Raw genomic sequence first — 22,072 nt, 5'->3', positions numbered from 1 at the left:
GGGATACAAACATTTTATTTTATTTATTTATTTATTTTATTGGAGTATAGTTGCTTTACAATGTTGTGTTAGTTTCTGCTATACAGCAAAGTGAATCAGCCACACGTATACATATATCCCCTCTTCCTTGGATTTCCTTCCCATTTAGGTCACCAGAGAGCACTGAGTAGAGTTCCCTGTGCTATACAGTCTGTTCTCATTAGTTATCTGTTTTATACATAGTACTGTATATATGTCAATCCCAATCTCCCAATCCATCCCATCCCCTCTTCCCCCCTTGGTATCCATACATTTGTTCTCTACGTCTGTGTCTCTCTTTCTGCTTTGCAAATAAGTTCATCTATATCATTTTTCTAGATTCCACATATATACATTAATATACAGTATTTGTTTTTCTCTTTCTGACTTACTTTACTCTGTATGACAGACTCTAGGTCCATCCACCTCACTACAAATAACTCAATTTCATTCCTTTTTATGGCTGAGTAATATTCCATTATATGTATGTACCACATCTTCTTTACCCATTCCTCTGTTGATAGACATTTAGGTTGCTTCCATGTCCTTGCTATTGTAAGTGGTGCTGCAAATGAACTTTGGGATACATGTATCTTTTTGAATTATGGTTTTCTCTGGGTATATGCCCAGGAGTGGAATTGCTGGATCATATGGTAGTTCTATTTTTAGTTTTTTGAGGAGCCTCCATACTGTTCTCCATAGTGGCTGTATCAAACATTTTAATACTATTCTATCTTATGGAAATTTCACAGCTTATTTATCCACTCTCCCATTGGTGGTCATTCCAGTATTTTGCGTTTGCAAATGTTGCTTCAACGAATGCTGTTTGTGTCCACTTGTGAGTTTCTCTAGGGTAGCAATGGAATTGCTGAGTCATAGGTAGGTGCATCTCCTACTTTTCTAGAAATTAGAAAATTATTTTTCATGTTTTTAAGGTATTATATAAATGCTTGAGTCTTCCCCATGGACATTTACATAAATAGCACCAGTAAATATTTTTTGAGTGCTTACTGTGGGCCAGGAAATGTTCTAAGGGTTTTTACGTGATTCAACACATTTAATCCTCACCTCATTTTTACGCTTCACTGGTACAAAGACATCAGCTATTAGCTGACGGGAAACCTCTGAAGAAGGGAGCAACCCTACTAGAGTATTACTGTCTGCAGATCGGGAAGAAGAAACAGAATCGTTGCTTAATTTGTTCAAGGTCCACGGATCAGTGACTGATTGCAGGCTAAATCCCAGGCTCTGGATGCATCGTGCTGGCCATGCTGTCTCTGTTCAGTGTCTCTCTCTCTCCACCTGTGTGGAAAGGTATGAAGCTATATCTTCATGTGCTTTCAGTTTCTTTTAGTCTAGGGTAGACAGCTCTCAATAGAAAGGTCAAATAATTTTTTTAGGAGTAGTCATGGATATAATCATGTCAGTTTTAATTGCAGCACTTTAATCCCCATTCTAAGTACCACATTTCAGGATTAATATGTTACATCTGACGGTAACATGGTACTCAGTCTTCTGACCAGATTCTTTGCCCAAGGCCCCTCATTTACTAATGAGTAATCACTGCAATTTTCAGAGAAAATGCTACTGGTACAATCACGTTTGAATATTCATCAAATATGACGTGAGCCCAGTGAGAAGAGATGTTAAGCATCCTTCGCCTACAAATAAGGGCATGGAATTAAATCTCCCTACGCTATAATTTTCCTGGTGTTATTACTTCCATCAGTGTTTGGAACAGCTGATGATGAAACTACTCGTGGCCTTAGAGCTCAGTTGATAGGACCGTGTCATGAGTCAGGCTTACAAAATGGCTGGCTGAAACCTGCCTTCCATTTGCCTGTTACTGTTCAAGCCCGTTTTGGAAAGAGAAGGCAGAGGTGGAAGAGGAGGCTCTTCAGCAGGAGTGCGTTTCTCTTTGTACACACATCATAGACACACGGCACTGACAAACTAATTACAGCTTGAGGTTGAGCATTTCCTCTTTCTGCACTTTGTTTGCAAACAGCCCATTGTTTCCATCCTGTGTGCTGGAAAGACACAAAGACGAAGTGGGCTCATCGGTTATGTTTCTGGTTAAGTCCAGCTGTCCACGTACCACCCCTCTTCTGGTTTCGTTGTTTTCAGATTGGGTTTCTAACTCCTCTTCCATCCCTACCCAGCTATCTTTTGAATCTTTCTAAGCTGCCTTCAGAGCAGTGGTTGGAGTTCCAGGTTTATGTTATCTTACCTGTGTTCAGCCTTAGCTACTTTGGAATATTCTGAGAGTCCACAAAGCCACATGCCTTATACCTCCCTTAAGAGGGCAGTGACACCCACTCCACTGCGTGCATGGCACCTCCTCTGTATGCGAGGCGCTGTCATTCCCAGGAGGATGGGGTGAGATACAGAAGTGAATACGACCTTGCCATAAAGGACCTCAGGACTGACTGAGTCGATAAAAGAATGACTGGGTTCTTTGGGGTCACCTGAACTGTAAGAGAACTAAAGAAAGCAGCAAAGCCCGAAAGAGATGTCAGAGGGAGATAAAACCCAATCCTGCAGATCTGGGGCTGCGTTCCCGTGCTCTGTTACAGCACATAAAAGGATGAAAACCTCTGAGATCTGGATTTGTGATCCAGGTTGCAGCGTCATGTAAAATCTACGATTCAGGGTGTCTCCCCCTCCCGCTAATTCTTGTTTCTGCCTGTGACCTATGGTAGAATGAGGAAGTCAAGGAATGCCCTAGAATTAATTCTCTCCAGAGTTATCTTCAGAGTTTTCTTAAAGCAGAATGAGTTTATCATGTTCTCTCCGGGTCATTTTTCTCTCAGATCAGGAGTTAGCAAAGTATGGCCCAAGGGCCAAGTCCAGCCCAAAGCCTCCTGTCTTTGAAAATAAAATTTCGTTGTAACACAGCTACCCCATTTGTTTATTGATTGTCTGTGGCTGATTTGGCATAAAAACACTGGAGCTGAGCAGCTGGACAGAAACCATATAACTTAAAATATTTACCGCTTAGCTCTTTGCAGAAAGAGTAGCAAGAAAAAGCCTTCAGAGAATTCCAGTGTAGGAAAGCTCTTGAAAAGTCATTTGGTAAAGGAGAGTTGTGAGGAAAAGGTGTATATTTTGTAAAAGAAAGGCAGACAATATGGACAGCCTGCCTTTTCTTCCAGCGGCAGGGGGCATGGCGCCATGGCGTCCGTGTGGGAGCATCCGCACAGCTCTCAAATGATGCCACCCATTCAGAGTTATTTTGGCCATAATGGCCCAAATCCATTCAACAGACTTTTCTTGAAAACTTCTGCACTCAGAACAGAAGATACAAAGATGGAGAAGACAGAAGCGGGGCCCTGCTTCTGAGAAGAGGGGGAGGCAGACATGCAAACAAATCTTGCAAACAAAGTTACCAACGTCAAATATCCCAGAAGAGCCCTTGCAGGGAGGAGCAAGGTTGATGGGAACCCAAGGAAAGCAGCTTGCTCTGCCTGGGAGAGCTGAAGACCCAACCCTGAACTTCTAGGGTCTAGTTCCTTTCATTCTCATTAAAGAATCTGAATGGAAACCAAGAGCCTGTCCATTCACTGAGGACATGAAGCGTCCAATAGCCATCTTCCCTGTCATGGCTAAGCAGACATTCAGGAAAATGTACTCTCACCTCAATTTTCAGGCAACGTTTGGAGACCCGTTAGAAGCCTGGATTGCTGAGGGGTGATGTGCTAAAATCTGGACTGACTCTTTGGTTCTGCTTTCTCAGAGTCAGCTCAGTTTTCGCCATCTTATAACCAATCAGATTGGCTAATAATGTGTTCTGCAAGGCTAGCGCTCAGCTGACAGTGGTCAGTGGTAATTTGTTGAGAGAAGCTCACTGAGGAGGAAAGAAATTAATACCCATCTTTCATTCCAATTACCTCGAGCTGCTTGAGCCTTGACTAGAGCTGAGGGGAGCCTCCCGGGGACACTGCCCAGTGGTTCTCAGGGAAGCAGAGGGCTCCGCGTTCCATCTTCCATTTGCATCCGTGGTCTCGGTCGTGTTGGCCACGGGAGTGGTGCTCTGAGTGGAGCTCTTTCCAGACAAGGACGAGGTATTAGTGGAGATGGAATGCAGATATTCATATGATTGCACTATTGCCTCAGGAATTTGATTTTAGGTGTCTTGAAGACAGGAGATTTTAACTGGTAGTGGTGGAAGAATTTTACAGAACTCCACGGAATCTACCTTATTCCTCAGGAAAACCATTGAGAATGGAGTTACATCAAAATCTGAGCAAATGGAATGGCTTCAAGACATACTGAAAGAATGCTGTTACACAGACATGCTTATGCTTTTCCCTAGATAATATATTTTTTTAAAGTTAATCTCCAAAGTGTTTTAAAGTCAAGTTTTGTGGTAACTTCTTAAAACATATAGACTAGGCATATTTTACATTATGGAGTATTTCAGCCAGTACATCAAAGCCAGGAATGGACTCCTGCTTTGAAGGAGTAAGAGGAGGTGATGGTCATGACAGTAGACCTTCGGTAGCATCTTCACTGTGTATTCACGGTGTACCCACAGTGTAAGTGATAAGACCCAACGTTTACTGGGTGGCTTTCAAGTGTCAGTCTCTCTTCTAAGAAGTGTTTTACAGACACCATCTTCCTTTGTGCTCACAGTATCCACATGGGGAAGCTGAGGCACAGAATGTAAAGTTAGTGGCCCTAAGTCCGTTAGGGCTGCAATTTGAACTCCAGTGGACATACTTTAGAGGCTGCCCTCTCAACCTTTACCCAGTGCCTCCTGTGAAAGAATCAATGTGAATAAACTAATGAGTCACATCTACTGAGACAGGCTCTGGGGGACACAGAGAGACAACTCTTGCCCAACGCTTATGACCAGGTTGGGGAGATAAGGCTTGATACCAAACACACATAAATGGAACAGAATGGATGACTGGATAGCAAGCAATATGAGATGGGTCACATGATGCTGAGGAAGCTCCCTCTGTCCTCCACCCATGCTCCCCAATGGTGCCCTTTTCAGAAGGACCCAGAGCATTTGGATGCCATTGTAGGTCAGTAAGAGCCATATCAGTTCCTATTTATTCCTTGCACTCAACCCATTACATATATGACCATATCCAGTCCTCATGCCAACCCCATGAGATAGGGATTATTATTCCCATTTTATAGAACAGACAACTGAGGCTTAGAGAGGTTAAGCAACTTTCCAGATCTCACAGCTGAGTAGCGGTAAAGTCAGGATCCATGCAATGGTGTGGCAGACCACAAAAGCCTTCAGAGTCCCATGATATCTTGTGTGTCCCATGTATATATACTTCAGTATTGGGGTGGGTTTTATTTCTTCCTAGCTGGAATGGGCAGCTGGGGGCTAGAGTGCTCAGTAAGGTAACAGAAGCAAAGTCATAGAGCTGAAGGCATTTGCACCATCAGGAAGTTCACAGACTTCCTGGGACTATGCAATCAGTGGTTGCAGAAATTACTCTAGATCGGGCTGTTCTGGGACCTGGGAGTCCAGCACATTCTCCACTCATGTGGTGCAGCTACCATTGGCCCACCTCTGGGGACGAACAGTCTGTCTGGATCGTGATTAAAGAGAGAAGAGGAGGCAGACCCAGGACGGTGTCGTGTACTCTGAGTGTAGTGGGACTCTGTTACAGGAAACTGGGGATGGGGGTGGGAGTAGGATTCCACCATATACACACACCTCAGAGACAATCCATCTTACTCATTTCCTACCTGGGGATATTGTGCTGTGAGGTCTGTTGCCTAAGGCTTCCCCGTAATGATTTTTTTTTAAATGATTCATTCCTCAATTAGTGATGTTTTATTGCTGTACCACAGAGCTTTCAAAATCATTACCTCCCCCTCCTCAGGAACACGTGACCTGAGGTCCTCCTCTGACCACACTTAATCACGCCGTCCCACCCTTTCTAGTCTTTCCTCAAACTTGTGCCAGTTCCTGTCTCTCTGGCGCAAGTCGGATGAAAGGAGCATAAGTCAGTAGCAGGAAATAAACACCAAGAGCTAAATGCACATTCAGAAAAGTGTGCTGGTCTCTGGTTCCAAACATGCCACGGTTGATCTGTCGGAGACAGCTCTGGGTTGTCTTTAAAGCAGTGATGGGGGGTGGCTGGATGCCTCAGGAGGTGGTGGGCCAAACAGAGCCAAGCGGGTCCATTTCCTCCACCTGTGAGTGCACGCGTGTGCAGGGGTATGCATGCACATGCCCAGCCCAGGGTGTTTCTTTTTTTTTTGTGGTGCCAGTATCCAGAAGACAAATACCCAAAGTTGTGTCCTAGAGAAGACACCAATATCAAATATAGCAAATTACATCCAAAGCAGTTCACTGATCAAGGGGGCCAGGTGAGCAGAGGGCAGTGCCATGGTGCAGAGCACAAGGATGGGACTGGCTGACAGATGGGAGCCCAGCACAGGTGCATGAGACTGCCGGCCACCCAGGCACCAGGCCCACAGGTTACCTGCAGGACCGCATCTCTCCCTCCAGCATCCTATGGGCTGTGGACTGTTCTTGTCTTAGTTTCACAGGTGAGACCTAAGGAAACTGCCTGTGAAGCTGTTACCTCTTAGCCTAGACTCACACTCAGATGAGAGGGGAAAGCAGCACTGATGCTCCAGCAGGAGCACCCACGCCTAGTGCTTGGGGTTCATATAAAGGCACCGGGGGTAGAGAGATAGCATCAACCAAAGGATGGGAAGGAAACACAGAGCAGCCGTCTTTGGGTTTTCTGCCCAGTTACCTGGAGACTCGATTTTTAGTTTTTTCTAGGTTCAGTTTCCTTCAAATTTGTACAGATTGCTTTAACATATAAATATTCATAACCCCTTAGGGTCATCAACCACTTAAACATTCTTGGGGTCCTGGCAGAAAAACAATGGCACGGTCTGTAGAGTAAACAGTTTAAAAGGGGGCTGTTGATGAAGCTGTGGCAGGTGTAGAGAAACCATGAGGGATGATCCTCGAGCTGGGAAGCCCGTGCTCCTACCATGGGCAGGCCTGAGGGCAAGCAGGGGATGCTGCTAGCACCACCCAGAGAGGGAGGACCCCTGACAAGAGCTGGGACCATCAGCTGGGACACACGGCCAGCCTTCTGTGGCCCCCAAAGCCCTGTCCTCTCCCATCTCCTTCGGAGTGTCCCATCATCCTGCAGCCAGAAGGCAGTCTGTCTGTCCGTGCAGTGTGCATCAGTCCACCCCTGGCACTGAGGAGGGGGATGCTGGGAAGGGACCTAGAGGGCAAAGTGGAAGACCCCCCAGCAGGAGCATCTAATGAGAACAATAGGCCTGCTCCTCAGAAAAATACCCAAACACGCAAAATGTTGCATGTTTTCGGAGAGTTTTGCACTCCTTTCAGCCCATCTCTGGACCTCTCAGGGTGAGAGGTTTTTTTTGTTTTTTTTTTAGATGCAAAAAGTCTTTTAGGTGCTCTATTCATACCCTGTAGTCCTCACAACAGCCCTGCAAGGAAGAAAGGGCAAGAACAGAGCAGAGTTCTAGCATCAGGGGAAGAAAGCCTAGGGACAGAACTGGGTCAGGGTTTTGATGAAGCAGAACTTATGCCGACAGTTGACAGGGCAGCAAATATGGAGGAGGAAACAAAGGCTTCTCCTTTTTCTCACAGTCTCTAAGTACCTGAGTCTCTAAGTATGTCTTGTTTTCACTCAGTTTCTCTTACGTCTTTTCATCAGAGTCTTAAGAACAATTCTCTTCTTTTCTGTTCCAGTAAATGGCACCATTGCCATTCCTTTGTGTCGTTCAGAAGCCTAGGAATCATCTGTGCCTCCTCTGTGTTCCTCATCTCCTCTTCCCTCCCAGTCCAGTCCATCAGCAGCTCTTGTTGGCTCTACATTCAGAATATGTTCCAAATGTACTACTTCTTTCTCCAAGGGTAAGAGTTCTTGATGGAGATTGATGGGAATAGCTTTTTCCTAGATGGAAAAACCTTGGGCATGTGCACTCCCTGAAGCCTGTAACAGCTGAATGAACAAATGGCCAGCACATGGGTACACAGGTCAAATGTGCAGTAAGCAGGCGCTTCTTTTCTTGTTTCTACATAACAAAAGAATAAGTCAGCCCCTTTAGAAGGAAGGATCAGGTGAATAGAATACACCCCTACATTATTTCAAGGGAGCGTTTAAAGTGACGGCTATTTAAAGGAAAATTGTGGCTGGGATTTACAAGTAAGTAAAATCAACCATAGGAAGGAAGGGAAAGATATTAAACCAAAAACATTTTTCCTCTACTTGGTTTACTGAATGAAAGGCAAATGTGTAGGCAGACAATTGTGAAGATCTTGACTTAAATGCTTGATTGCCTTTTCTCATAAAGGCTTTAAAAATTCTCTGGCTCCTTAAATTATTGGCGTTCCCTTAAAGAAGAAGGCTTACCTAACCCTCAGCTTTAGTTTTGCATTCATTTAGATAATAAAGTCACTTGGGGTCTTGGGGCCAACAATGTACCACTCTGCTTAAAATGGTAAAAATGACTGGTTTTTAAAATTTTTTTATTTTCTATTGGAGTATCGCTGATTAACCATGTTCTGTTAGTTTCAGGTGTACAGCAAAGTGATTCAGTTATACATATACATGTATCTATTCTTTTTCAAATTCTTTTCCCATTTAGGTTATTACAGAATATTGAGCAGTGTTCCCTATGCTATACAGCAGGTCCTCGTTGGTTATCTATTTTAAATACAGCAGTGTGTACATGTCAATCACAAACTCCCAATCTATCCCTCCCCCCATCCTTTCCCCCTGGTAACCATAAGTTCATTCTCTAAGTCTGTGAGTCTGTTTCTGTTTTAAAATGACTGTTTTTATTCAAAAGATGTAAGACTGGAAGTTATGAAGCTTTGGAACTAGGACAGTTGTAATTATCTGAGAATTCACCTAGACACTAATATTTTGAGCATTTCATAATAAAATAAATTCTCCTAAATATGAAATATTTACACCACCTGATGGGTGGTATAAAAGAATGAAGGAAAAAGTAGTGATCAAGATGATGCAAGCTACACGGCAAAGAAAATCATCAACAAAATGAAAAGGCAACCTACTGAATGGGAGAAAATATTTGCAAATCATATATCTAATAAGAGGTTAATATCCAAAGTATATCAGGAGCTCATACAAGTCAATAGCAAAAAAACCCAAACAATCTACTGAAAAATGGGCAGAAGATCTGAATAAACATTTTTCCAAAGAAGACATACAGATGGCCAACAGGTACATGAAAAGATGCTCAACATCACTAATCATTAGGGAAATGCAAATCAAAACTACAATGAGATATCACCTCACACCTGTCAGAAGAGCTATTACCAAAAAGACAAAAAATAACAAGTATTGGCAAGGATGTGGAGAAAAAGGACCCCTTGTGCACTGTTGGCGGGAATGTAAATTGGTGCAGCCACCATGGAAAACAGTGTGGAGGTTCCTCAAAAAATTAAAAATAGAACTGCCATGTGATCTAGCAGTTCCACTCCTGGATATTTATCCAAAGAAAATGAAAACACTAACTCAAAAAGATATCTGCACCCCCATGTTCGTTGCAGCATTATGTACAATAGCCAAGATATGGAAACAATCTAAGTGTTCATTAATGGGTGAATGGATAAAGAAGATGTGGTGTATATATAAGTAGAATATTATTCAGCCATAAAAAAGAAGGAAATCTTGCTATTTGCAACCTGAGTGGACCTTAAGGGCATTATGCAAGTGAAATTAGTCAGATAAGTGAGACAAATATTGTATGATCTCACTCGTATGTGGAATCTTAAAAAAAAAACCCCAAAACTCATAGATGCAGAGAACACATTGGTGGTTGCCAGAGATAGGGATGGGGAGTAGCCAAAATGGGTGAACAGGGTCAAAAGGTAAAACAAATGATAGGGATCTAATGGACAGCATGGTGACTATAGTTATAATACTGTATTGCGTATTTGAAAGTTGCTAAGAGAATAAATTTTAAAAGTTCTCACCACAAGAAAAAAAATGTATGCATGGTGATGGACGTTAACTAGACTTATTGCAGTGGTCGTTTTGCAATATATACAAATATTGAATCACTGTTTACATCTGAAACTACTATACTATTACATATCAATTATACCTCAATTTAAAAATTTTTCAAAGGATGATGCAAGCTATTTATTCTGTGTTTTCAGTTTAATCATTAGGATGATGCTTCATGGAGCTTTGTGTGGGTGGTAATGCCTGTTGTGTGTCATTTCTTAAAACACTGGTTTTTGGTTGCTGTGAGAGTTTGAGATAAAAATCTGGTTCCTTGAGTAAAGGGTTTTCCTTTATTACTGGAACACATGTGTATTTGGTGCTGGAGTATTTGCAAACAAAAGGAGGCCTTCGTTTCCCAGTTCTTTCTCCCTCGTGTGGCTCTGAGATGGAAACCACTGGATCTGAATTCCTAAGAGGTACCACCAGGCTGATATTTTAATCAGTCTGGCCTAAAACTGATTAGCAATGGCTCTCATGCCCATGGCCCCTGCCTTTAATAATGGCTTACATCATGTGTTAGAGCCAGGTACCTTTGTGAAATGTAAGTGAGAAACAGGTAGAACACTCCTGAAGTGTTTGTCCTTTGACCTATCGAGTCACCTATACCTTTGAACTTCCCCAGGAGGAGGGGTGGGCATTGGGGATGGGTAGCACCAACCTAGAATTCTTTAAATTCCTTTCTAATGATTTGGAATTTTTGGAAACTTCCACGCCAGCTTCATTTCTGCCTTTCACCCTTCCCCATCCCGCCATCATGAGGACATTTTTATCCTCCACAAAGGATCTGCCCTGGGGAGTTAACATAAACCACCTTTCCTTGGTTACGGATAGACAACCCAGCAGAGGTGGTCCTTGGTCTGAGAAGGCGAGGGAGGGAGAGTATCTGTGTCCTTCTGTCCCCTTACCAAGACCTCACTTCTGCAGACCCCCTTCCCTGTGCTCTCCTCACAAAAGAGGTAATTACCTTCATCCAGGCTCTTTTTATAGAGCAGGTGGCAACCCATCGGGGTAGTAGTGTTTCATTCTCCTGAGAGTGGAACTTCATTGCAAAATGTCCCAGGAGTCATATGCCATTTGTACGAAAACCCAAAGAGGTTAGAGAAAAGAACAAAAAGATAAGGAAGCTTTTGCTGAAAAGAAGGGAGCTGTTTGCCAAAAGAGGGAACTCGGGTTTAGAAAGTTACTGTTTGAAATTCTTATATCTTAAAGAGACCAGGGGTTGGGCGGGGGGGAGCCCTTGTTATTGAGTTGAGTGACATTTCTCTTTATTATAAAGTTGTAAATTCTGGGGGTAGAACTGCCGATAAAGCTCAGTTATACACTATGGTTTGGTTTGGTTTTTTGCCAGCTGTGCTTTTTTAGCAGTTTGCCTTGGAGAGTTAAATTAAGGGTTTTTGCAGGGGAAATACTTCTTATTGCTTTAGCAAGTGAAACTACTTGCTAAACTAGTTATTTTTAAATATGTATATATACTTAAAATATGTATATTTTAATATATACATACATCATATATATGTAGTGTGTGTGTGTGTGTGTGTGTGTATGGTTTTGTTCTGTCTTTTAATATCAGCTGGGGTAGAAAGAGAAGGGTGTCTTTGCTGTAAGCCTTTCCCCAACTGGGTCATAAAGAAGAGTCTCTGGCTCGCTCCTTCTCCCACCAGCATGGCCCCCTAGTTTAACACCAACACCAGGTTTCAGGGTAGAAAGATCACACACACACACACACACACACACACACACACACACCACACCCATATTGTGGCACACAGAGAAGCACTGGTCCCCAGGGGAGAGTGGTAGGAAGGGATGGCCTGCCTAGACTTGAAAATGCCTTTTCTCTCATCTAAATTATACTCAAGCTCTTAACTTGGCTTTAATGTGGAGATTTTGTGGTTCACTTTTCTTCGGTGGTATCCATTAAAAAAGGGGGATTGATGGGTAACAGAATTGATTGGCATAGTCTTCGGGTATTTCGTATGTATTATTAATATTTAGTATGTATTATTAATATTTCGTATGTATTATTAACATTCCCTACCTGTAGCAAGAACTATCATGGCTTAATCAGAGTTATCCTTTACTCCAGAATTAAACCATGTTTTCTGTGGTTACCTGAATTCCAGGTGGGACTAAGCACAGCTAAGAGTATCTAGTAGCACCTTCAAGTGACTTTTGTATCAGCCAAGCCTTTTAAAAACTGGCACACAGACTTGTAAAAACTTATACTTCTCTTTATCCTTGTTTGATTGGCATTGTCACCATGCATGTTTATTTTAGTGAAATGGACAATCTACAGCCCTATTGCGACACATCCAAAACCCAGTTGACTTAAACGATTAATTAAAACTTTTTTTACTGTCTACCTGCAATGTGTATAGTACTGTGCTTCACCCTGTGAGGGGGAGATAATCTAGTCCCTGATTTTTAGGAATTCAAGATCTCATTGAAAAGAATAAAATGTGCACAATTAACTAGATGCAAAAGGTAGTCTGTGGAGACATGCCAAATGAATAGTACCAGAAGGGAATTCTATAGGCGTTCAAAGAAAGTGGAGGTCGCAGTGGATTAGAGTTGGGGAGGAGAGTCTTCAGGGGTTTGACTTAGGCCTGTAAAGAACCAAGAGGATTCAGATGAGCTAGAGGAGCTAGAAGGGTGTTTCCCACCACACACTCTGAGAGTTCAGGATTTGGGTTGCTAAACCCAGGGGACTATGGAGGGAAGGTGGGTCAGCCAGGCTTAGATCTTGTAGGCAGGGGGAGCTTCCTGAAGGATTTTAAATACTGAAAACCTGGCAGTCCTAATGGATTAGGCAGAAGGCAGATGAGCTAGGCTATTGCAGTAGTCAAGATTGGGGTGACTGAGAATTTGGTTCAGGAAGACATGAAAAGAAAGCAATGGATTCAAGTTATGGGGGAGGAATTGGCAAGGGCCAAAGAGTTCATGTTTAGAGAAGCACTGTGGTCTGAAGCATAGTGCCACTTTGATTCCACAATCTCCATCCCCAATCTCCTGAGGGACAAGATGGATTTAATTCCCCTGTTTGATAATTTCCTGCCAATTAGTGCATAATTTGAAATCTTATCTATGTAACTTTCAGATGCTCATTTCCTTCTGTATTCCCCAGCACAATTTCATATGCGGTCTCTAGCTCTCTCTTTCTTTCTTTCTCTCTCTTACATAGATATACAATATATATTTGATTTGATAACTGGCTCAAGAATTTCGAGATACATTCTGTTCCTGTTTAGCTGGAAGCATTTTCAAGGGAGCTGAAGCCCATTCTTTTACTGGCTTCTAAATTTATTGTTTATATTCTCAAGTAGGACAATGTAAAAGTGATTACTAAAGTTGAGCCTATTATTCAGCTTTTGATAGTTATTTTTTAACTCTTGCTGGCCAAAAGGCACCTATGAAGATACAGAAGTCATTAGTGTGTTGACAAACACCATTACAGTGTTTTCAATATCTATTCACATAACAAAAAGTTTTGTTTTACTGCATTGAAATGTGTTATCTCTATTAATAAAAGTGCATCCTCATTAGTGAATTCTTTTCATACAAAGCTCTGTATCTCTTAGGGCTATGTGTAGGCATTTTCTGTCTAGATATATGATATTCATATTCATGAATTAATTAATTAGTTATATCAACAAATATTTACTGAGCCTTGCCTGGCATGGTTCTAGGTGACTGAGTACAATGGGACAGTAAAAATAAGCTTCCTGCTCTCATAGATCTTACATTCTGATCAGGGGAGACAGACAATAAATAAACCAGAAAATATCTGACAGTCAAAAAGTTATGATGAAATGAGCCAGGCAAAAATCTAGAGGGAGAGCATTCCGGGCACATCTCTACTCATATAAGATGTACATAAAAGCACATGTGCCTTGCACATGGGAGGTATTATTGATGCATTTATTGAGTGAATAAATGAATGGATGAGTGCATTTATTTTCCTGCTCATAAAACTTTCACCAGTAGACTGTTGGCTCTTAGAACTTTACTGTGCTAATAAAAGTGATATTACCTTACGTAGTATTTTCCTTCCAAAGAGACTTCATGGAGAAGCGAGTGGCTGCCTTAGTAGTCCCTCTGTCTCTGGGCTCACTACACCCTCTCGCCCTCAGATAATTAAAACAAGTCAACTCTTCCTTACCTTTCAAGGCTATAGTTTCTTCAGGGAACCTTCCAGATCTCTATGGACCTATATTGAAATTAGAGTTTATGTGCCTGTCTCATTCTCTAAACCAGGCTCCTCCAGTGTGGACACAGGAAGTTATTTTCCTAATGCAACCAAGAAGTAGATGCAGGGGAACTATTTCCTTTTGAGGTGAAAGTCACCGAGCCTGGCCGTTTACTTCTGCATATATAGAACTGTGGTGTTCCCTTAGGTCTCTGCTTCCTGCCCTCATGCAAATTACCCTTTATTTAGGGAAAATAAATAAAGCATAAACAATAAGAGAACATTTGCAAACGAAGATGGTAAAGAATTGTGGAGAAATGCAGAGGGGATGAGAGTAAGAGAATCAGCTGAATGAGTGGATGTCTCTCACCATGGTCTCCTTGACTTGCTCAATAAAGACCATTGGACCAAAGAAGGCCAATATCCAGTCTTTATCTTCCTCTAGTCTTTACTATTAGAGGCAAAGACATTGTTTTGAAAGAGCAGTATGCAATGGTTTTATGATGTATCTTTTATATGATAGTTCTTATTGTTTTCAATATTTTAATTGATGTCTTCGATTTGCCTGAGAGCTTTAAATATTTTATGATCTTGAAATGGCATGTGAAGGCATCAGGGCTTATAATTGATGCCTGCCGTTTTCATTTGAGTGAGGTGGTGCCGTTACTGGAGTGATGGTCATCTGGGTGAGTGTGTCCTGTCAATGGAGGAGATGGAAGAGCTTTTTAAAATCTGCACTATAAGCACTTACTCTTGCGCTCACTTTCTTTCTTTAATTACGTAATTAATCCATCCTTAATGAGAGGGATGGAAACAAAGGGGGAAGGAAAGTAAGGCAAAAAGAAAAAAAGTTAAACATTCATAATCCCAGCAGCTACTATTATTTTTCTTTTTTTTTTTTTTTTTGGCTGCGTTGGGTCTTCGTTGCTGTGCGCAGGCTTTCTCTAGTTGTGGCGCATGGGGGCTACTTTGCGGTGTGCTGGCTTCTCATTGTGGTGGCTTCTCCTGTTGCAGAGCACAGGTTCTGGGCGCGAAACCTTCAGTAGTTGCATCACACGAGCTCAGTAGTTGTGGCACAAGGGCCCCAGAGCACGGGGGCTCAGTTGTTGTGGCACATGGGCTTCAGTAGTTGTGGCTCACGGGCTCTAGAGCGCAGGCTCAGTAGTTGAGGCACGCGGGCTTAGTTGCTCCGCGGCATGTGGGATCTTCCCGGACCAGGGCTCGAAACCGTATCCCCTGCATTGGCAGGCAGATTCTTAACCACTGCGCCGAGGGGGAAGTCCCACCAGCAGCTACTATTAATATCTCAGTGTAAGGCTCTAAATACTTTGAAAAAATATTTCCTTTTAAAATTTTACCACAGAGAAAATTACAATACCAATTTTCTCACTAACAGAGAACTTCCAGGTCAATCAATAGTTTTCAGACTATGTTCCAAGGAGTGGCAGGGGCTGCCCAGCTCAAGAGAATAGGGACCCTGCAAAGGGCCAGGGAGCCCATCTGGTTTTCCCTCCTCAGTGCAACTCTACTCTTACTGGAATATATTGTGTAAGAAACAATTATTTTGGGTAACAGGGTTTCATTGCTCATATAAATAGCACCTTGTAAAAAAGTCACATTTCCATTGAGTAGAGTACTATGTGCCCATCCAAAGTTAAAAACTCTGATAAACACCTCTGTCCATATGCCCTCCCTCCCTGGGTGTTGGGCTTTTGCTTGGCCCTGGAGCAGCCGTCCGCTGTGCCCTGCAGAGACTGTGGCCACCTCTGCCTGTTGGACTGAGCTGTGCAGACAGTTGACCTGCTGGATGGGAATCGGCTCATACCTGCTCATGTTTATCAGGGGCGCCATTGCTGGCCCCAGCTCAGCTGAGGAAGCGTTGGTTGACTAACAAGTGAGTGGGAGGAACTGCACGGTGCCAGTTGCTGAGAAGGCAGTAGGGGCACCACGAGGTATCCTGGGGTGAGCCCAGGCTGGGGGTCAGAAGGTCACTGGGTGGGTGGCAGTAATAATCAGCAAGAAGAAGGGGAGAAATGTTTACAAATCAAGTATCCGATAAGGGTCTAGTGTCTGGACTATAAAAAGAACTCTTACAACACAACAACAAAAACACAAACAACCCAGTTTTTAAGAGGGCAAAGGGTTTGAATAAACATTTCTCCAAAGATATACAAATGATCAAAAGCATATGAAAAGATGCTCGACATTGTTAGTCATTAGGGAACTGCAAACCGAAACCGCAGTGAGATACTATTTCACACCTACCACTAGGATAGCTATAATAAAAAAGACATGGTGTTTTTGTGGTGTTTTGAGTGTTGGCAAGGATGTGGAGAAATTAGAGCCTTAGACATTGCTGGGGGGAACGTAAAATGATGCAGCCACTGTGGAAAGCAGTCTGTCAGTTCCTTAGCAGATTCAACATAGAGTTGCCATTTGACCCAGCAATTTCACCTTTAGGTGTATACCCATGAGAAATGAAAACATACGTACGTTCAGAAACTTGTACACAAGTGTCCAGAGCGGCATTATTCATAAGAGCCCAAATGTCCATCAATTGATGAATAAACAAAATATTGTATATCCATACAATGAAATGTTATTCAACCATGAAAAGGAATAAAGTACAGATATATGCTAACAAGTGGGTGAACCTTGAAAACATGGTAAGTGAAATAAGCTAGACACAGAAGGTCACATGTGGTGAGATTTCCAGAATAGGCAAATCTATAGAAACAGAAAATAGATTGGTGGTTGCCCAGAACTGGGAGTGTTGGGGGAAATTGGAAATGACTCTTTTGGGGGGTAATGAAAGTGTTCTACAGTTGACTGTGGTGATGGTTTTACAGCTCTGTGAATATACTAAAAACCACTCACTTGTATACTTGACATATAACATTATATTAGTTGTAGGTGTACAACACGATGATTCAATATATGTATATATCATGAAATAATCACCACAGTAAGTCTAGTTAATATTCATCACCACACTTAGTTACAAATTTTTGCATGTGATGAAAATTTTTAAGATTTACTCTCTGTGAATATACTAAAAATCACTTACTTGTATACTTTTCGATCATGAGCTTTATGTTATGTGAATTTTAACTCAATAATAATTTAAAAATCAGTGAAAGTCAAGTTTACATTGTTTTTGGCTCCTAAGAAACTCCCTTAAATGGGCTTCTTACACTTGATTATGGAACAGTAATTAAACAGCCAGAGTATAAACAATACATACACCTCCATAAGTCAAAGGGAAAATGGAGCGTCCGTGTGGTATACCTGGGAAAAACAGACAAAAATGTTCTTCATCTGAAATAACTGATAGGAGAGGTAGAGAGAGAAATCTCAATGGGTATGGGACATGATATTTTTGAGAGTGAGCCAGTACATTTTTGGCAAAAAGGAAGCATTTAGCAGGCCACTAGTTTGTAAAACTAAACTGTAAACTGGAGCAAATTTTCAGCATTATCTTCAATTACGTAGGGTTAGTAACTTGTATTGATGCTTTCTTAATTCAGTCCTGTTTCTTTTTTTCCAAATCATTCTTCTAAATCCCGACTTAGAAGGTGCATTTTTGAAGCTCAAGACACAAGATTCATTCATTTAACAAATACCTTTCAAGCTCCTACTCTGTGTGGGGTAGTGTCCCGGGCACATCAGTGAACAAAGACAGATTCCTACCCTCACGGAGCTTAGATTCTATTGTGTGTGGACACAGCCCACAACTACACGCGTAAGTCAGTCAACCAGGCAGTAGATTAGAAGGTGATAAAAGCTGTGGAATAAAAGGAAAAGGAGCAGGTGTTAGGAGTGGGTTGGTGCAGGTGGTTGTATTACATAAAATGGCCCAGCCCCGTTGAAAGGTGAGATTTGAGCAAAGACATAAAGGAAGTGAGGGAGTTAACCAAGCAGGTGTCTGCGTGTCTCTGAGGGAAAAGCATTCCCAGCAGAGGGAACAGCAACACAAAGACTGAGAACGGGCCTATTATGTTCAAGGAAGAGCAAAGGGTCTGGATTGTCTGGAAAAGAGCCTGAATCCGAAAGGAACTAGGAGGGTCAGATGATGCAGAGCCTACCTAGGGGGCCATTGTGAGGAATTTCCCTTTTTAAAATTGAGATATAATTCACTTATCAGAATATTTACCTTTTTAAAACATACAATTCAATGGTTTTCGGCATATTCTTGGCTGTGCAACCATCACCACTAATTCCAGAACCTTTTCATCACCCCAGAAAGAAACCCTGTACCCTGCAAGCAGTCACTTCCCATTCCCCCCTCCTCCCCAGCCCCTGTCAACCACTAATCTACTTTCTGTGTCTATGGATTTGCTTTATTCTGGACATTTCCTAATAATGGAATCATACAATATGTCAGTTTCTGTGTCTGGTTTCTTTCACTTACCATAATGTTTTCAAGGCTCATCCACTTGCAGCATGTATCAGAATTTCAGTCCTTTTTATGGCCAAATAACATTCCATTGTAAGGATATGCTGCATTTTGTTTATTCATCAGTTGATGAACATCTGGGTTGGTTCCACTTTTTGGCTCTTAGGAATAATGCTGCTATGAACGTTGTGTACAGGTTTGGTGTGGGTATATGTTTTTATTTCTTTGGTATATGCCTGCGAGTGGAAGGACTTTGTTTTGTTTTGTTCTGGGTAAAATGGGAAGCCACAGCAAGGTTCTGGACATATCCGAGGATCACTCTGGCTGCCTTGTTGAGAAAAGACTGTGGCGTGAACAAAAGGGAGCCTAGTCAGAAAACTGTTAACGTTGATTTAGGTGAGGAATGATGGTGGCTCAGACCAGGTTGGGAACAGTGATGGTGGAGAAGTGGTCAGACTCTGGATGTGTTTTGAAGGTAGCCAGTATAATTTCTCTTCGAGTGAGGATATAAAGATGAATCCAAAGGTTTTTGGTTTGATCAGCTGTAAGGATGGAGTTGTCATTACGTGAGATGAAAAAGGCTTGAGCAGGAGAGCAGGAGATCAGTTTGGATATATACTGAGGTTGAGGTGTTAGACGTCTAAGAAGAGCTGTCAAGCAGGCAGTTGGATAAATGAGTCTGGAGTTCAGGAAGTAGTCTGGGCTGGAGATATAAATTTGGGAGTCATTGACATCTAGATGGTATTTAGAATCATGAAATTGAGCAAGATCACCAAGGTTCCCATTTACTTTAAGGGCAAAATAACATAAATATGGATAGAGCGTGATAATACTTTCTGTTTATTGAGTTCCAGCAATGAGCTCATGTTATAACTGAAAACACACATCATGAGAGAAGCTTCTCTAGAAATGCACATTTAATGTGGTGATGCTACAGGCACCCAGCGTGTATATAAGAAGTCATTCGCTAACGCCTTAGGGGCGTATGCATCGATATCGTGTGAAGTCTCTTTTGTTCTAATTATGCTTTCCGTTTTTTGGTTATTTTCCTGTTCTCCCACATACACCTCAGCTTATGATCGGTGTGAAGGAGTAGGAATGGTTGTGCTGTTGAGACATTACCGCCCCCAAAGTTGGTGGTAACCCTACCTAACTTGACTAATTTGCACTGTTCCCACGTAGAGAAAGTCGTCTGACAGCAGAAGGAAGAGGATGGTAAAAAGCACCTTTACATTGTTAGATCACTGACCAAATATTGAGTCCATCCATAAGAGGCAAGTAGAGTGCTGACTGGTCCAGAAACCACCTCAGGGAGGAGTAATTTCAGATCTGAGGGGGTTGAGCCTGGAGGAAACCGAGAGGAGGAAGGTAGGAGTTATACTGAAATATTTGAAAGGACCCAGACTTGTATGTTGCTCTAGATAGAACCAGGATTCGTGGGTAAGGATTGCAAATTGACAAACTTCCATTTAAATAGGAAGGAACTTTCAGATCATTAAAGCTGCAGAGCTATATGCAGGGTATTGGGTGCAGTTCAGCAGCGACTTCTTCGCCTGCTATGTAGGAGGGGGATCGTCAGTCAGGGTGCCACCAGAGGGACTCCACGCTGGGCTCGGACCTCTGAGCGCTCTGCCAACTTGTAAATCCCATGATTCTCAGGTAGCATGGCTTTAAAAAGAGAGGATGGACTTGGGAAGGGCCTCTGAGTGTTTCTACATTTCCGTGATGCAAATAGGCCCTCGTTCTTCAGAGGATTTTAGTCCAGTCTGGTATTGTTTAACCAGCGAATCTCAGGTTGAAGTGAATGGTTGGGTTGCAACAGTGCATTCCAAGAGTTAGAGCGCGTGAGTGATCGGCTGGACAGACTGAGTTAGGGCAGGTTTTTTAGAAATACACTGCACTTCTGTACATGGATTGTCCTTCATTCTGTAGAGACCTTGGGATTCTTTGTTCTATTTATCTTATGTGTTCCAAATGCTGATGTAGTTTAATCCTAACACTTTTAGAGGGTTGAGAAAAGAAATGTTTCAAGTTTGAATACAAACCCTTGGAGTCATAAAATATTCCCAGTGAAAGCAACCACAGAGGTCACGTGGTCCCATTTCCTCATTTTATAGAAGGGAGGACGCAAGGTCTACCCCAGAGCAGTTAGTTGATTCAAACCTTCTGTTCTTATTCCTGCGATAGTGATTTATCCACATTTACTTTATATTTAAGATTCGGAAACAACTACCTTATGAGAGGTACTTATAATGTGCCAGGCACTGCACATGCATTTTCTTATTTAAAATATCACCTGTAAGTGCTATCTTGGAATATTCATGCTTCAGGAAGAAGCATCTGCTTAGAACCAATGGTGGACCAAATGGCTTTTCTCTTATCTTTTCTACCATGTGGGTTTCTCCATAAATGATAACTGGCAAAGCCTCTCTTTACAGCTCTGTGGCAGTCCCTGGGCTTAGAAAATGCCCACAGCCACCAGCTCAGCTGGCACACAAACAGTTTTGGGTCCTGTTCCCATGTTTCAGTCAATCTGTCTAGAGAACAATGGAACTCCTGAAACGTTCTAATGCTCAAATGTAGTGTAAAGAGGACAACAGAAAATTTCAGGCTTCCGTGTTTGAACTACACCCCCGGTAATGGTTGGGGACTTGTCATTAAACAGGAAAACTCGATGTGTGCCCCAGCATCACTCAGTGTTCCAGTCTCCATGCTGTAGAGAGATGTAACGCTTATTCCTATTCCCAGATCTTTCACCTTTTTACATGAGGCTAATATTTGAAAATTCTTTCTTTCCCTGGAGTGTCAGACCTCCTGTCAACTCACCATAAAGACAAGGAATAGATTTCCTTTTTCAACAAGTGAGGACAGCTGTGGCCAAGTGTTGATGATTATTGTAAGAGAGGAATACAAATGTTACCATTACTGAGCGCTAAGCTTTGTTTATTTCTCCAGAATTCCCCAAGAGTCTCTAGGCTGGGAATCTTGCCCACAGACCTGATGAACGTCCTCTGCCTCTTTGAAGAGTCTCTAGTTTGATGTGACAGCGTGTGGCAGCCTTCCCTCTTACCAGCAGCATAGCGGCATCAAACCAAATTGCACTCCTCTTGGAACTGTGTGTATTTTTACTGTCCTCGCTAATGAGGCCCATAGCGAAGGAAGAGAAAAATAACAAGTGGGCAGTGCATTTGATTCTAGGAGAACTGCAAACCAAGGGTGGAGATTGTCAAGAAGGCAATTCAACGGGGAGAGACGTTTATTTTTAAATAAGAGCTTCCAATGAGTAATCCTTTGTAGCCAACATTAGAACTAGATGCCTCACTAGGTGGATGTGTATTCAGAGATGCACATCGTTTTATATGAAAATCCAGAAGGCCGAATATAAACGTCATTAACCAGGTTCTTCTCAGGGTTTAGGAGGAAACTGCCCGAGGCCACTCTGCTTTCTGTGTACATGAT

At 42.3% G+C, this 22,072-nt stretch overlaps 1 protein-coding gene across 2 annotated transcripts in view; it reads left to right on the top strand.

Annotated features, from left to right (window-relative positions):
* Window positions 1-22,072, top strand: part of KIF26B (kinesin family member 26B) — a 490,864-nt gene that overhangs the window by 264,335 nt on the left and 204,457 nt on the right. The window contains exon 5 of one of the 2 annotated variants that reach the window (XM_057557348.1): window positions 7,742-7,906. The exons of the other annotated variant lie outside the window; for it this stretch is intronic. Within the exon in view, the coding sequence (XP_057413331.1) occupies window positions 7,742-7,906 (165 nt within the window). The remainder of the gene's footprint in view (window positions 1-7,741; window positions 7,907-22,072) is intronic. 2 annotated transcript variants of the gene reach the window in all.

The sequence above is a fragment of the Balaenoptera acutorostrata genome, chromosome 1 (genome assembly GCF_949987535.1).
Source record: "Balaenoptera acutorostrata chromosome 1, mBalAcu1.1, whole genome shotgun sequence".
Taxonomy (NCBI): Eukaryota; Metazoa; Chordata; class Mammalia; order Artiodactyla; family Balaenopteridae; genus Balaenoptera; species Balaenoptera acutorostrata.
This window is presented reverse-complemented; position numbering and strand designations above follow the sequence as displayed.